The 17,623-nt window shown below is 41.9% G+C and overlaps 1 protein-coding gene across 4 annotated transcripts in view; it reads left to right on the forward strand.

Annotated features, from left to right (window-relative positions):
- RAPGEF6 (Rap guanine nucleotide exchange factor 6) overlaps positions 1-17,623 on the forward strand; it is a 129,068-nt gene that overhangs the window by 70,306 nt on the left and 41,139 nt on the right. For all 4 annotated transcript variants that reach the window (XM_086621717.1, XM_086621716.1, XM_086621718.1 and 1 more), the window contains exon 7: positions 11,322-11,453. In XM_086621717.1, the coding sequence (XP_086477843.1) occupies positions 11,322-11,453 (132 nt within the window). The remainder of the gene's footprint in view (positions 1-11,321; positions 11,454-17,623) is intronic.

Consider the following 17,623-nt stretch of genomic DNA (forward strand, 5'->3'; position numbering starts at 1 on the left):
ATTTCTTGTGCCCTGAAGTATCATCTTGGGACAAGAGCTCCCCAGACGTTGGGCTGCTGTCACCTGTGTGGCTGCCGGAGTTCCAGTGACTTGAGAAACTTGGGCTCCTTACGGCGCTCCCAGCATCACTAGCCACTGTCACAGTTGGTACTCCAATTATTTAGATGAGGCCCTTCTTACTCTTGTAATATATGAGTTTTCAGTGGTGAGAACAACAGCAAAATTTGAACTCTGGCACTGAAAAGAAGTCTTTTTGAACATTCCTGTTACGTTTTCATGATAACAAAACACAATTCTTGACGTTTTAAAAATGTTACACTGGGAGTAGAGCAGGGAAGGGTTGATCTGTATTAGTTGATGGTTGTAAGAAAAGTGCAACTTGTGTTTACATGGTGGATAGTCCCAGTATTATTGAGCTCTCATCAATACAGTACATTTTTTTGTAGGTGAATTTTCACAGCTGAAGTCCCCTCTTCTCCAAAGCAGAGATATTTACGTGTCAGACACTTGGCATTATCGTGAGTTAAGGCATAGCAGTAATCTATAATTTAGACATATGAAAACTGAATTAAAATTGCATTACATATGTGGTTTAAGGCAGCACCAGAATTTAGTTTGAAGTTCTGTCCTTATGTCACCTTATTGTAACTAAGGAAACGTAGTACTTTAGAGGATTTTATTTTCTACACACTTGTAGGAACTACGAAGACCAAGAAGCTCTTGGCTGCTAGGGGCATAAAACAGCCTCTAGGGATTTTTAATTCTTTTAGTTTTGGTTTTTTTTTTTTTTTTGTGGGTTTGGTTCTTTTGTTTTGATTTGGATTTTTTTGGTAAGCCTCAGATTATTTTAGGAAGACTACAAGGATATTTTTCAGGGCACTGCAAGGCTGTCATGAATGGTATCAACTTGGTCCTTATTTCTTTGAGATTCATGTCTGTAGTACTAATAATAACTTGAGTAAGTATGTCCTGCAGCTAATTAAACAAGTTTTTGAAATAAATGGTCAGAAAGCTCATCTTTTGTATGTTTTAAAAAGGAAAGTGATCTGAAGTTTGTCTAGCTGGATAGGCATTGTTTTTCTTTGCATCATGTTATTGAAGGTTACAGGATTTTATTTGAACCTGTTGGGCAAATATTTGATCCATCAGTTGGCTTTGAAAACAAACAAACAAAAAAAGACATCATTGCTGTTCTTTAAAAATCTGAAGAAATTTTCTTTTCTGCTACTACTGGTGGAACATCTGTGGTCTTTAAGGAGGAAATGTTTTTGTTTGCATTAAGTTAGTTGAGGACTGATGTCAGCATAGGTAATTTGGTTGGGCTCATCTTACCCTCTCTGTGGAAACCTAAGTGGCCTCTTTCTGTATCTCAGAGGAGCAACTTTCTCCTCTGCCATTAACACAGCCCTAAGTGTAGTTGAAACATTTTTAAACTGGAGCAGAATCGTCGCTTATATGTAAAAGGTGAACATAAACCAGAGTTAATTTATAGAAATCCTTGGGAAAAAGGGCTAAGGAAGATTCTGCAAAATAACTTCAGAGAACTCCAGTTGTTTTTTGGTGGTTTCTCATTATTTTACTGGCAGTGTATATGAGATGGTTAAAATAATTTACTTACTGATGCCAAGAAAAAAAGTCTCAGAGTTCATGGTATTTTTTTTTTCTTCCCTTAGATGGAATGAATGGGATGGATGAGAGCAAAAAGTGGGATACAGAAAGGTTTTCTTGGTGAGAGACTGACTGTACATCAGTGGCAGTAAGCATCGCTGCTCTTGTTTCATTAGGTTGTAGAAAGAAAAAAATTCAACTAATTAAAGAAATTAGTTATCTTGTGAAAATGAACAAGCTGATGATGGCATCGCCAGCGTCTGGAGTTAAGATCTTCTTGAACGAGCTATGTAGGGAACCCATCCCACCCTCTGGCTCCACAGGCAGAGCTTTCCTCTGCACTGGTAGGGCTTTGGTTTCCAGGAAACGCCGGCGGTATGGGAGGTGTACTTGGGATCGCAAGGTGAAGTCCTACCTCCTGGTAGGCCTGCCAAAAAACAGGGGGATCCGAAGGCTGGAAGTGCAAATGGGAATTAAAAGGAGGAAATCTGGGTGGAACTGTTTCATTCTGACGTTAACTGCATGAAAAGTGTTGAATCAAGGGCATCAAAAAGGCACGGGAAGGGAGCGCAAGGATGGAGTCACTGAAAGGGAGAGGTGACAGCTCTTCATTCAAGTGGTCATTCCAGTTGGGCAATTTAATTTAATTTCATTTTTTAAAACCGAAGGCACACATAGATTTTTAACCGTGGCTGTAACAGTAAAAACTTTCTGTATCCTGTGAGAAGGGAAAATTGCTGCCCTCAAACCGCTCGGGAGCGATGGGGGCTGAGCGGGAGCGTTTCCCAAAGCTCAGAGGTGATCCCAGTTAACGCTCCGAGGGTGTGTTAATGAGTTCCAGCTTAAAACAGGGAAAACCTCAAGCAATAAACAAAATAATAAATACATGTGCCTTAAAATCGGGACTGTTAGCCTTGGAGTTGGAGAGGTGGGTTTAGCGGTGCAACGGTGGGGCTGGCGTACGGCGCGGGGCGGTTCGTGCGGTGACAGCAGCCGCCTGCGGGCACCGGGCTGGGAATGTTCATGGAAATAAACCCCGTCGTGTTCCTGAGTATTACTCTTGCTGGCAAAATTTCAGGGAACTTTGGAAAAGCAAATAAGGTATAAGGTTACTGACAATCTGTAAAACCAAGGACAGAAAATTTGCTTACGCAGCCTGTAAAAGGACAGAGTGTTCCCTCGGAGCCTGATGCTTCTACTGCGTCCAGACTGGATCGATCGGGTGTAAACATCCATATCAGGACTTGGGAAGATTGATACAAAACTCTGCTATCAAGGAGTATCAAATAAAGAATGAGGTGAAACTTTTGCTTCCTTATTGCTCATTTTCTTTCCATTAATTTGAGTTTGTAATGGACACTGCACACCCGGAGAATTATGTAGACTGTGCTTCCTTTAGGAATTTGTTTTCTGATGGTGAATCCTCTGGTCAGTGCCCTCATTGCAGGATGTTTCTGAATATGTTTAATAAACACACCATTTACTGCAGGTTGAAACATGGTGAAGCTTCTTTTACACGTAGGAGAAGGTAATTCATAGGTCTTGTGTCCATCGATCAAGACTATTTTGCAAATTCATGTTGTCAATGCTTTTTCAACATGTGTTTTTTGGATATCCAAACTCTATCAGGAAACACTGATAGTTATTTTCAAAACTTGTGGCACAGAAGCTCAGATGTGGCTTTTCCATAGGGGAAAGGTACCAGCAAATCCCAAAGTAAGTCACATAGGAAATGCAGCATGAAGAGCATGGTCCCTGTGGCGAAAGAGGTTCTTCTGATTCCTTTCCCTGGAGAGCATGTGGAATAGAAAGACAAAAGTCTCAGTTTAGACCTCCTACAACATGCCTTCACTTAGGACTCAGTGGTTACCTCCATAGAAACTCTGCAATGACTTTTCTGTAGCCTTATTTTTTAGCCAAACCTTCCTGAGGAGCACATAAAGGAAATTTGTCCTCAGGCTAACAGTCATTTTTAGTGTGCTTCTCAAAAGAGTTGGTTGGTGGTCATCTCGTCAAAGACCATGTAATTTGCTCTGTTGTACGAGGCATGTGCAATCTCAAAAATCTGTTATAGCAAAATTAGCTTTTAATTCAATTCCCAAGTATTCTGTGTGACTTCACTGCTGAGAGTAAATGATGTTTGCGTAGGAAGGGAATGGCACTGCAGACACACTCTGCTTGGGCCTGTAGAAACAGTCCGTTAGCTTGTGAAATATACCCTGCATCGGAATTTATACGCCAATTAATTTCGAAATTACAGACATAAGACTTGGAGAAAGTTGACGAATCACTTCCTGTATAGCCTATGTTGCTGTAGGTACAGCTAGAAATACTACTGCAAAGCTAAATTAAGTATTAATTTAGAAAATTAGTGTTAGTTGGGAAATCTCTATTCAGACAGTGTCCCAGTAGCGTGGCAATTTTTGTTGTCTCGCCTGCATCTTTGGTTATCCCTCACCTCAAACTGGGTGCCTTGACAATGAGATACTTTCAGGTGAGATCAAGTGGGTGCAGTTCAGTCTGCTGCACTGGGTAGCTTGAAAATGATGTGTAAAAGTTCAGAGTAGTCCTAATTGTTGCCAAGTGTTTTGTGGTTGTGGAGGATAAGTACTGACTTGCCCCACTGGGAGTTTGAGATGGTTTGGGTGATGAAAGTGTAGTGAAGTAGTAAAACAGAAGGATATTACCTTCTTGTTATCCAGGAGGAAATGAGCTGACCATCAGCTGGTTGGTTCACTTCCGATAGTTATTAGATGCAGAAAACACTGAATGTCTCATGAGATTTTTGGTAATTGTGCAGCAGGGTCAGTTATCAGTGTTGGCACCAATGTGGTCCCTTTTGGGAAGGAAGCCTCGATGAGATTATCTAGAACCCTGTCCAGTCACGTCTTGAAAACTTCTGGTGATGAGAACTGCTGTGTCCCTGGGGAGGTTGTTCCAGTGATTGTCATTCTCACGGTAAAAAAAAAAAATTTATCCTGTCAAGATGGAACCTCTCCTGGTGAAACTTATACCCGTTGCCCCTTGTCTTCTCCATGTGGCTCCTTGTGAAGAAAGAGCCTCCATCCTCTTTGTAGCTGCCCTTTAAGTACTGGAATACTGTGATGAGGTCCTCCTGAGCCTTCTCTTCTCCAGGGAGAGAAGAGACCTAACTCCTTCAGTCTTTCTTCATGGAGCAGGTTCTCCAGCCCTTTGATCATCTTCATGGCCCTCCTTTGGACCCTCTCCAGTCTATCCACCTCCTTTTTGAATTGTAGGGACCATAACTGGGCACAGTACTCTAGGTGTAGCCTGTGAAGTGCTGAGCAGAAAGGGATGATCACTGTCTCTACAAGTGATGCCCCTGCACGTGCAGCCCAAGATGTGATTTGCCTCCATTGCCGCAGTGGCACACTGACTCGTATTTGGTTTATTGGCCACTGGGACCCCCAGATCCCTTTCAGCAAGGCTGCTCCTCAGTCTCACAGGTCTTTGGTTATGCCACCCCAGGTGCAGGACCTTAAACTTCATATGGTTCTTGCTAGGGAAGCGTCAGAAACCTCAGCAGTCTCTGGGAGAAATTCATCATGGCATTGCTCTGAATGTTCTGTCCTTGTTGCCAAACTAGTTTTAGAAAGTTGGTAACTCTGTATTAGACCAAGTTGTCCTTTTTTAAAAAAAAAAAACCAATCAAATCAGATACTCTTTGCAAGTATTTGTGGCTGAAAAAGGGAAAGGTGGAGTTGGGCTCCGGGGAGCGATCCAGCCCACAAAACCTTCTGCTTTTAGGTGCAATCCTGAGTTTCTGCGGACAGCTTACTGCACGCTGTTCCTTCATTCTTTTCTTATTCAAACTGTTTGTGATAAATAAAATAACTTATTGAGATGCATTGCATGTTTGAAATGGCTAGTTAGGAAATCAGTAATTTTGGGATACTGCGGATATAATTTTTCTTCATTTAAAAAATTTACTAGCAGTTAAAGTATAAATTACTCGTGACTGAAGTGAATACCTTTTTTACTGTATTACTTAGTTCTCTCCAATTCTTTGGTTCTTTTGTCTTTAGCCGTTGTTAGCTGATGATTTTAGCTAGCCAAAAAAGGTCTGTAGTGGTTCAGCTCAAGGGTCCGTGTGGCCCCACGTGTGTCTCCTGGTGTCGTGCAGAGCACCCTTGAGCAGTTTCCCCTGGGACACCTTTGGGCAGTGGTAGATGCTGTAGGATCTGTGTCCTCTTCTGCATCCTCCCTCTTCATTTTGATTCTTTGTTTTCCCCCACACGACCTCCCTGGGTTTCATCCGTTACCCTGACATCCGCTGGTTTCTCCACACTCAAGCACCATCCTTTTTTCCAAGGATACCCAAGGACAAATATGACTGGAGATTCTTCTTCTCCATGCTTCGTCGCTTTTACAGCGTCCTGTTGCTGCGTTTTTACGTCCCTCTGCTCCATCCAGCCGTGGAGAGCAGCAGCGCTGCTCCCAGCTCTGCCTCTCCATTCGAACCATCAATCAGCCTCTCGATGCAATTTGTCTTCTATAACATGTGCAAGACTTGAGTATCCTTCCTGTCCAGACAGGACAAAAACCACATAATGTATACTGCTCTTCGTGGTTTGGGGTTTTTTGGGTTTTTTTTGTTTGTTTGTTTGATTGTTTTTTAACGTGAGAGTTTCTGCGTTATGTTGTGTGATAGGAGAAGGGACAGGTTTGGGGCTTGTAGAGGTTTTTGGAGTTTCTCTGGCTGTTTTTTTGGGGTTTCTCTGGTTCAGTTGTGTGTTTGAAGTTTTTGGGGTTTCTCAGATTTAGCAGCAGGAGTGCTGCTGCTGCCCCTTGCTTCAGTGCTGGGTGGCTGCGCCCGTGAAATCCATAGGAAAACCCAAGCTTTTGGTGAACCTCCTGGAATCTTCACCTCACGGGTGTTTTCAAGGTTGCTGTGGGTAGAGTTCAGTCTTTTGTGCATGTCGTTTTCTATTAACTGGTACTCAGAACCGGCTTTTACACTCTCATGTCCTCTGCCCTCCCCTGCCCTGTCCCTGTCCCTGCCGTGAGCCGACCTTGGCTGCGTCCCGGCCAGCGGGATGCTGCGGAAATCTCACATACCTTGAACAAAAAGCAGTGCAGGCTGCTGTCACATCTGGGTTTGTGCAGCAAGACAGACTGATGATACCATTAGGACAAAGCTTCCGAAGGTTTAGTGTTTTTCCTTTCCTTTTTTCCTATTGCAATTTGCAGTATCTCTATAAAAATTCCCGTGTCGATTGAGGGGTTTTTGGTGTAATCGCTGACAGTGTTTTCCAGACTCTGTGGGAGGGCAGAGCTGTAGGTGGCTGTGCAGACCAGAGCTTCTGTTTTCTTGACTTCCTTTCCCTTACAGCTCTGAACCACAGTGTGGCATTTCAGCGGGGGGTTTGGTGCTAAATGTCCCTTTGTTGGGAAAGGTCAGTCACAAGGATGTGCTGGCACCGATGCAGGGACTGGCTGTGACAGCGTGTCGGATGCACTCGTGTTCGAATTCCAGATTATCCCTTCTTGTAACAAAATCACAGAATCACAGAATGGTTTGGGTTGGAAGGGACCTTCAAGACCATCCAGTTGCAACCCCCCTGCCCTGGGCGGGGACACCTTCCACTACACCAGGTTGCTCAAAGCCTCATCCAATGTGGCCTTGAACACTGCCAGGAATGGGGCAGCCACAGCTTCTCTGGGCAACCTGGTCCAGTGTCTCACCACCCTCAGAGTGAAAAATTTCTTCCTTACATCTGATCTAAATCTCCCCTCTTTCAGTTTAAAGCCACTGCCCCGTATCCTGTCACTACACGCCCTTGTCCAAAGCCCCTCTCCAGCTTTCTTGTAGCCCCTCTTAGGTACTGGAAGGTGCTGGAAGGTCTCCCCAGAGCCCTCTCTTCTCCAGGCTGAAAAGCCCCAACTCTCTCAGCCTGTCTCCATAGCAGAGGTGCTCCAGCCCTTGGATCATCTTTGTGGCCTCCTCTGGCCCTGCTCCAGCAGCTCCACGTCCTTCTGCTGTTGGGGACCCCAGAGCTGAATGCAACACTACAAGAGGGGGGTCTCAGCAGAGTAGAGGGACAGAATCCCCTCCCTGGACCTGCTGGTCACACAGTTAGGGTTTAAAGTGATGAGGAAGTAGCCTATTTCTATATTCTATCAGAATTTCAGGGATGTTTGAGGTTTTCCTGTCTGTGGCTGCTGGGGCACACAACTGGCCAGAAGGTAATGCAGGTATGCGTGTCTGCATCTGAAAGCCTCCAACGTGGATGTAGGTGAACGTTGCTGTTTTGAACTTGTTTCCCTAACACATAATTTTTCAAGATATTGATGCAGTTCTAACAACAGTTCCTAAGTTTCTCCCACAAAAAAAAAGACAGTTGAACAATAAGTGAGCATTATTCACCAGTAGTTAAGACAATGTTATGGTGCTTCCACCAACTTCACTACGACATCCAGCAAGCCCTTCCCGTGTCTGCTGCCCTGTTGCAGAAACACCCTCCCCGTGTATTGCTGCTTAGTGAGCTCCGAAGGAACGAACAATCAGTTTGGGTAATAAAAACGACATACAAGAGGCAGAAGCTGTGATTTATTTTGGGAGATTGAGTAGAGTGGCAAGCAGCACTTTAAAGGTCACTTGTCTCAAATAAACCTTATCTCTCCCTCAAATTTAAAGAGATATTGCAGCGTTTCCTTGCATCTAACCTGCATTAAATGTCTTTTACAAGAACATATTGCAGAGTCCAGCCGGAGCATCGTACATGCCTGTGTGCCCTATAGGTGCTGGAAATGAGTGGGAGTGCTGGCAGGGGGAATGAAGATCAGTTTTGAGTGATGAATGACTTGGTCAGAAATAAAACCCCACCAGCCTTCCCAAAGGTCTGAGTTGGTCTTCAATGTGTTGTTTGTGAAAACGGCATACAATGAACATATGCAAGTTTTTTTGAGAGCCAGGTCTTGTTCCAGCTGTACTTCCTAACTCAGGTGTATAGAACAGCCTCCATCACAAGAATCTCAAAATTTAAAGTCGATTAGGGAAGAAAAACTGTATGTGTACCTGTGTGGGTGTCACTCTGAACCAGAATGGGCTTCAGTAGCACCAGGTTTTGGTTGAGAGCAGGCATCTGCTCTCCTTCTCCTGGGAAATGCCACGGGCTGAGTTCTGCTCTGGGTCCTGCTCATTCTTTTCCTGGAACCATTTTGGAAGTTTGACCATCATTATGAATCTGGATAGCAGGGAGCTTAAATTAGATTTCCTCGTGTCTGTATTATCACAGCCAGCGTGGGACTTGCTCCTGGACAGGAAGAAATCTGATTGAAGCTGAACTCTGAGCCGGTCGTTGGAATAGGGAGATTGTAAAGATGGGGACAGACTGAGGAGTCTGCAGCAAAACTGTGGTCTCGTTAAGCTCGGAGTAATGAATCTACGGAGGTTGATTTAGTCCTGATTTACTAAAACTCCTGAATTTTTCACTTACGCTGACACATGGGTGGTGCCAGCAGTCCTGCCTGGCGGTGTGCCGGCGAGCCCTGGGCCGCTGCCGGATGTCCCCGCTGGCGAGCGCCGCGCTGACCTTGCTGGGACGTGCCCCTGCATCCTTCTGCGGCGTGTTTGCGGGGGAGCCGGCGGACGGAGGAGCGGTGTCCCCCCACGGCACGGGCTGCCGAGCGCGGGACGGAGGTGGGAGATGGGGAAAGCCATGGAGCAGCCTCCATCAGCACCACCGAGATACCGGTGGCTTGACTAAATCGCTGCGGGCTTGAAGGACAATAACGTTGGGAGGTGGATAGGGCTTTTCTGTACGTGGCACAAAAACGTGAACCGTAGGAAATATTCATTTGGATTGAAAAAGGGACCGGCTGGTGATCCAAATTAAAATGAAATTAAATCTTAACTTTCCTCCTTGACTTTTAGACTTTTTTTGCTGTTGTCGTTGAAGAGGTCACATCTCGGTGTACGTCAGCGCTTACCGCGGGCGCTGGCAGAGTGAGCCAACCTTTTGGCCACTGGATTGAATTTTGTCAGCTGAGTGAGTGGTTTGACCTTTTTGCTGTTCTCAAATCCTGAGAATAGGTTTTTTCAGCCTGTAAAACCTTTTGGTGGCTAAACATAGGCTTCAAAGCGTTGTGTTTCCTTTGTATTTGGATCAAGTTCACTATTTTATACCTATTTCTTGGATTTATTTTTTTTTTTCCTGTGGGACTTTGTGAAAGTTTATAATCTCTCACTTTTCAAACTTTCTCCTTTTCCAAATACATGCGAACACAGCTATTAATTTAGAGGTTGGATATTTTAGACCTTCTTTATGTGAGTAAAATACATACAAAACTAGAGTAATGTGGAATATTAGGATAGTAAAAAAAGAGTTTTGTAGTCTCTCACTTCCCAGAGTTACTTTGCAAGTAACAACCTGTGATGATTTTTAGAGCCCACAGGATGGTCGGGTTTGAGTAGCGATTGCCAACGAGAACATCACTGGGAATTACAGATGACACAACATCCTCCATGTTCCTCCTAAGAATTTTGATAATTAAAATTATTACTTGTGTCAGAGGTGCTCTAAGCTTTTTTTTTTTTTTTTTTTTTTTTTTTTTTTTAATCCTGGAGGCGGGAAAGGTTTGGAGGGACCTGGAGTGGAGCTTACAGTTTCAGAAAAGTGTAAGAAAACAGTAAAGAGCTTCTCTTGTGTGCCTTTCAAAAAATGGCCGTAAAAACGTGATTCCAAATGAAGATCTGGTTTCCAGTGCTTACAAGTTTAGTCAGTATTTATAAAGTTGATATTGGATCAACAACATTTGTACAATATTGTCTTTTCATTCATAGGAGTGAATATCTAGTGACTGACATGACTGTGGGAATGAAGAAACCTTTTTATTTTGATCATAATTGATGCTTTCAGAGTAGGTTTTGACTCTTTTTTCTGCATCAGAATTTTTTTTTTAAAGAATAGATCAGAATTTTTTTTTTTAAAGAATAGTATACACATTTTATCATTTATCATAGAATCTATGATTCTCTGATTCAATATTATTTCCATACATTTGAGTGTAAATTAAAAAAATACTAGGACTATATGTGGCAGAAAATAAATGAGCATCTGAATTAAAGGACTGGTTTTTTTTTAGTAATATTCCATGTGAATGATTCTGCAGAAGCCTACTGCTGATTTTTACTTTTTTTCAGTAGATGATGTTTGTGGGCTTCAATCATGCACTAATAATTATTATAATCTATATACATGTGTTCATTTGCAGATAGATTTATGGACTGGAAGTGCTATTGTACATACATGTACCAAAAATGCATAATACTCTTTCTGTGTACTCTTTTTCTTAAAGCAGATGTAAGGTGTTTTATGGACCAAAACTTTTGTTTAGATCACGTTACTTTTTGTTCTATATTGATGTTTCTAAAGGTTATTCTTGAACTAAGGCACGAATTGATTTTATAAACAGGAATCCTGCTTCCTATTGGATTGCAGCATAGGCTCATGTTTGGAACTGTGGGCGCTTTGGCCGACATCATCTGTTTGTCTCTCATTTTCCACACTCTTAATCCCGTTGGAGGTGCAAGCTTGGTGTAAATTAGCTTTTTCTCAAATTGTACGAGTTACAGGTGAATGGTCAACTGTGGAACAAAAGTTTTATGAATGACTTTGTCTTCAAATGAGACTTACACATCTTTTTTCCTTTCTTTCTCCTGCCTTTCCCCAAATCCATTTTATTTACAGCTTCCAGCTGATCTTACCAAGATGCATCTTACGGACAATCCTCATCCCCAGGTGACTCACGTCCCGTCAAGCCAGTCGGGATGTAGCATTGCCAGTGATTCTGGGAGCAGCAGCCTCTCTGATATTTACCAGGTAAAATTGCATTTGTTTCTTATTTTCCCTTCCTCGATACTCAATATTCCATAAACAAAAGCAGTGGCAGTTTATCCAAGACTTGCCCTCTTGATGCTTCTGCGCATCCCTGTGTTGCTCAGGGGACTTGCCAGCTCCACAGACACACAGGAGGGAAACAAACTTCTTGTAAAGCTCCTTTTGTTGCTTTTCATGTCTTTATATACTGACAAGTGTGCTGTTGCTTTCAAAAGTCACATTTGATGATTTATAGGGTCATTTTCTTTCTTTCTGAAACAGAACTAATTCCTTGAAATAATTCTTTTGTTTCAAATACCTTCCTTGATTATTTGTATTTATTGTTAATAACAGATGTTCTGCTGTGCAAACAAAAGCTTGGTAATAAATGCACTTTCTGCACCAATTGACTGTAGAAATTCTAGTGTTGCTTGCTGAGAAGTTGACTGAAACCCAGGGATAACTTTCATTTGTTTATAGATAATATACTTAGTAAGTTACCTGCCTTGTGTCAAAATGCAGAGCTAATTTCATGGGGTTTTTTTCATTCTGGTTATGAGGATGCTCATCTTGGGTCTGTCTTGATCAGTAATTGCACAGCTCTTCCACTTTTGAGTTGAAATCTGACTACAACACTGAGTGTATAGCAACTCTTGAGCATGATGTAGGTGTAACTTGATTTTAGACACCTATTCCCTCAGGTACTGTCTGGGTACTATTTCTTTACACTAACCAGAAATTAATGATGTATCTTACAGCAAAGCATTGCTAGGTAACTTTAAAGCATTACAAGCAAAAATCCTTTTAGAACATTAAGTGTCTTTATGCTTTTTTGTCCTATTTAATCTATTACCTTACTACTTCTTTGGTTTTACTTACTGTCAGCTAGGTCAGGAGTAGCTTGCACCCCGGGAGTCTTTTAAAAATGCTCTGTGAAATTCCTGATTTCTGAGAGGCAGTGCTGGTAGATATTTTGTTCTGTATCTTGATTTATTTATTTTTTTTCCTTTTAAATTTTCTAAGTCAACAGAATTGATTTAATTAGTCAGAGTCACTAGAACTAGTCTGTATATTGTACCGTAACATCTCGTCTATTAGGATGCTGATGGGCAGTTTTCCTGTCCATCGTCTGCCTGCCTGTCTACCTGAGTAGTTTGGAGAGGTTGCTCTAAGTGAGAAGCACTTAAAATACATTATTGATAAAGAAAGTATCGTTCCAGTACTGAGTGAATACTCTAGCACGTGTGGTTAGTCGTGTTTGAAATGCCTTATGGCTACTTTTCAGAAAATGCCAAAAGAGTGTAATTGTTAAACAAACGAGCATTATATACTAGAAGAAATAACAGAGTAGCATATTTATATGCACTGTAGCTTATAAACAGTGGTGAAATGTATTTTTGTACTCTAAGGATTTATTAATTTACGAATGTGAAAATTACTGCAGGTTTTCTATTAATTTTGAGGAGTGAGGGCCTTTCAGGTAGGAATCTCCTTTTCAGTGGCATTAGCCCGTCTGTGTTTGCATCCTGCTGGGAACGTGGAATCTGGGAATTTTGCTGAGAATTCCATCCATCCAGGTGGTGTCGGAGGCAGGTTACCACTGTTAGGCTCGGGAGGGATCTCCAAAGATAATATTGCAGCAGTGTGTGATCGTAGCTACAGTGTCAGTAATCCTGAAAGATGCCATTGGAGAATCAAGCATTCGATAAGCTGTGGGTGAAGATAAGATGTGCAACAGGCATGTCATAAGGGGGGGAAAAAAAACCCCACCAACAACCTACTGTTGTGTTTGTTGGGTTTTTTTTCCCCCTTTTTTTTTTTAGTGAAGTTTTCCCATCTTGTTCTTGTATGCATAATGTGCAAATAGTAATCTGACAGAAGGTACTGGGTGTTTTATGGGCTTTATTGCAGCAGCTATAGCAATTTTGGAGAAGTCTCTTACTGTTTGTCACCCAGTTAGAAGTGCAGGGCTAGCAACTGTGTAATAATGTTATGGCACAGCATTCAACATAGCATTATTTTGCAGTGACACATCGATAGAGACAGATTTTGAAAGCAGAAAGAAGAGTGTTTCCCTCAATATTCATCATGAGATTAGGAAGGCAGAGAATATCTTTGATACTCGATAAACCTAAATTCTGAGAATAATATATTGGCTCAGTAGCTGAGAGCAGTTTTGGCACATTAAAATACAGCTTTTTGCAAAGTGTTTGGAAAATGCTGCTCTGCTTTTGCAGTCAGCTTCACTTCTCTTACATGCCAAACTCTCTAGGAGCATCATTAATGTCAGCAGAGGAAGAGCATTTTTGAATGATTTTGATTAACGTCGCCTTGAAGTGACCTTTTGAATTAATGGTATCTTAACATTAATTTTTACAGTAAGTAGTGCAAATGTAATTCCAGAGTAGGAAAATATGATTAGAATAGTAGAACCAAAGAATGAAACAATTTTTTATTAAGATTTGGAAAGGGTTTCCGTTCGTCTGTGTACACTATATTCATCGATAGTGTTGAAATGAGGTTTCATTTGTTCCAGCTGCCTCTCAGCCCAGGATGTTAAACAGGAAATGGTGAACACAGAGCTTAAGGTGAGAGCAGCAGAGAAGGAGTCCTGTCTGTAAGCACTGCTGTGAACACATTGTCTTAAACCCTCAGTTAGTTGCAGATAATTGGGAAAATAAATTTATGAAGATATTTTTCTCCCTTCTCTTGTACTGTTACTGCTCCCTGTTGGAGCCTTCAGTATTTCTGAGTTAAAGTGTTCAAATGTATGTTATTGCAGAGTCCAACTTGCTTGGAATACTGCAGGGGAAAAAAGAGAAAGTTATTCCCTAGAGTTTTTGAAACAACTTCTTTAAATTGCTTGAAGTGGGTTTATTTAAAAGTTTTTTTTCATTCAACCCGTTTCTGACAGTAAGTTCAGTTTCAGAAGAGCTATGGTGTTCCGACAGAAGTAGGGGAAGCCATGTGGTTTTGCATCCAGAGTTGACATGAGGGATTCTACAGCTGCTTTGGCCTGTAGTAGGTATCCTCAGGGAAAAATAATTCAACAGGTATTACAGAGTGAAAACATCTTTCTTTGCCCTTTCACGGGGCAGGCTTTAAGGTGGCCAGCCAGGGTAACATAGGTAATCCAGATCATATCTCTGGATGTAGGTGTGCTATAATGAATTAGTTGCAATACTGTTCTCTTAACAACCAAGAAATTTGTCTATGTTTTCTTATTTCTGTAGTTCTGTCAGTGGTGTGGTTAAAGTTTCTCTCTCTCTTTCTCTTTTAAAAAAATCTTTTGTTTATCACTTTGGCAGCATATACTGTTTGTGGGCAGCAACGTTACTGCCCTGCACTAACTCCCATTGTGGTTAAGGTTTTGATATTAAAATGGATTATCTATAAAATATGCATCAGTGAGTGAGACTTACTGAGCATTTTTCTATCAATTCTGAAAAAAAAGCTTGGACATTTTTCCCGAGAGAATTGACATGAGGGGAGGGGGAAAAAAAAACCCCTTGCTCTTAATAGCAGGTTGCATCAGGAGCCATGGGTACTAAAATACATTATCGTATGGATTTATTCCAGCACAGGAAGTCTGTTACATGAGGCATGTTTAGTACCTTTTTTTTCTGTCAGTGTATGCTTTTGATGCACGTCGTCGTGGAATATGTGTGGTTATCACCAGAACTTCACAAGGGTTGGTTCTTAACTAGTCTTTGGCTTCCAAAGCCTAGGGCCATGTACAGAGAGGGCATCTCCATGACCAACGGTCGGTGAACATGGCTGAAACGTGTCACCTGGCAAAATTTGCAGTGCTGTGGATAGAGTAATAACAGTGAGATTTTAAAGAGCAAACAAATGCTTTGACAGTCATCTGGTGTTAGCTGTCCAGGTGATCTACGTGGCACACACCACTTGGGTCTGTCCCTGCTGCCTTCTCAGCAGATACTCTTGCCCTACGGACCCAATCCTGAAAGTCTGTGTTTGTGTAAGGTTTGAAGAGTGCAACTCCTGGTTTCATTTTGTAAATTAGTAGTTCATAAATGTTTCCATTAAGGATGGTTTTGATATTTGACAATGGAATCAGCTGGGACATCGTGCTTGGGAAGAGCAGCTGCTTCTGCAGACGGCGTTAGGAGCAAAATCCTTCCTGTTCTCCCGGCACTGCCTGGCCTGCCAACGTTTTGTCAACCATCTGCACGTGATCTTTGAAACACAGCTTGAGGACCTTCTCTTACTTCATAGCGTGATCAAATCAGAACATATTTATCACGAAAAGAGATTTGTTTATTGTCCTATGTAGGACGTACAACGAAAATTTTAAAGAATCACTTTTCTGTAGAACCGATAGCCTCAGTTTTGTTATCTTAGCTTGAGGTTACCAAAGCAGCAATTAGTACTGTGGTCTGTCTTACTTTGCCTGGAAAAATTGATATACATTCTGGCTGTTTAGATGAAAAAATGCTAGAAAAGTCCTTGAATAAAAGGCTGTACTGATCATGTGCTGCTGAGACTCTCCAAGCACAATTTGCGCTTGGGCTTAAATCCAAAACTGTTAGCGTGAGCTACATAAGCCAGTAAAGTGATGTAATGTAAAACAGATTTAACCCTATATATATCACTGCCCTCCTCTGAAAGAAATATTTGTGTTAAATCATTGAAGCCTTATTTATTAGCGTTGCTGGCTAATTCATAAAATGAGGACAGTCTCAAAGGTCCGAGGTTCTATCTAAAACTCAATATTTTTCTTTCTCGTGAAAGAAGGAAATGCTGCTCATCCCTCGAAGCGCTGGGTCTCCCATTAGCCCATCAACATGGAGCGTGTGGGCAGATGGAGGCAGTGCAGCCTGCTGTCATTAAATCACTTACAATGAGTGTTGGTTTTTAGGAGGCAAGGAAGGCAGGAGACCAGCATAGCTGAGTAGGGACCTCCTGGTCAAACTACAGCACAAGAAGGAGATGCATCCGGTGGATCCAGGGATGAGTATCCTGGGAGGAATATAGAGACACTGCCCAGATGAGTAGGGTTGGGATCAGGAAAGATGAGGCACAGTTGAAGCTGGATTTGACAAGGGATGTGAGGAATAGCAAGAAGGACTTCTACAGGTACATTGGTCAGAAAAAGAAGATTAAAGAAAACATGCTCTCCTCTCCCCCATAAATAAGACAGAAAGAACTAGTGACATGGAGGAAGATGAAGTACTCAACAATTTTTTTGTCTCCGTTTTCACTAGTAGTCACTCTTCCCACATCTCTCAAGTCCCTGAACCTCAAGGCGGGGACGGAGGGGGAAAAAAGTCCTTCCCATGGCAAGAGAAGATCAGGTTTGAGACCACCTGAAGAACTAGAACATACCATGGGACCCAACAAGATGCATCCCAGGTTCTGGATGGAGCTGACTGATAAGTTACTCCATCTTACTTGAAAAGTCCTGGCAGTGAGGTGAAGTCCCCAGTGACTGGAGAAAAGGGAATAAGGCTCCGGGGAGACCTTATCGCAGCCTTTCATAAAGGCTGTTTCTAAGAAAGACTTTTTACCAGGGCATGTAGCTACAGGACAAGGGGGAATGGTTTTAAACTGCAGAAAGGATAGATTTAGCTTGGATATAAGGAAGAAATTTTTTAAGATAAAGGGGCGGAGACACAGGGACAGGTTGCCCACAGAAGTTGTGGCTGCCCCGTCCCTGGAGGTGTTCAAAGTCAGGTTGGACGGGAGCCCGTCCTTTATTTTGGAGGTTTTGCAAACACACAGAGTATTTGATGCATTAGTTTGTCATCAGTGCTTTTGTAAAGTCTCAGGGATTTATCTGAAAGTGAAAGTGAATGTGAATATTGTAAATGAGTTCATTAAAAAAAAAAAAAATATCCGTTTTTTGCAAGTCTCTATATAATTGCCTTCTACTTCTCAGTGACACATCTTGTTGTTCAAATTTTTGAATTTGAACAGAAAAATGATTTGCATACTAGTTTAAACTGAAAAAAAAGTGTTTGAGCAACTACTCTGTGGAAATCGAAAAGTTGGAACTACTTTTAATATTTTTTTTTTGCCTTCCATCTGTTTGGAAAGTTATTTTCATGCAATTACATCATTTAAACTTTACATAAAGAATTATTGCAAATGATTCCTGTGTGATTCTGTGTTTTGTTGCCAGTATTGCTTTCTCTTTCACCGTTGCTTCT

Source organism: Tauraco erythrolophus, chromosome 16, assembly GCF_009769465.1.
Source record: "Tauraco erythrolophus isolate bTauEry1 chromosome 16, bTauEry1.pri, whole genome shotgun sequence".
In the NCBI taxonomy this organism is placed as follows: Eukaryota; Metazoa; Chordata; class Aves; order Musophagiformes; family Musophagidae; genus Tauraco; species Tauraco erythrolophus.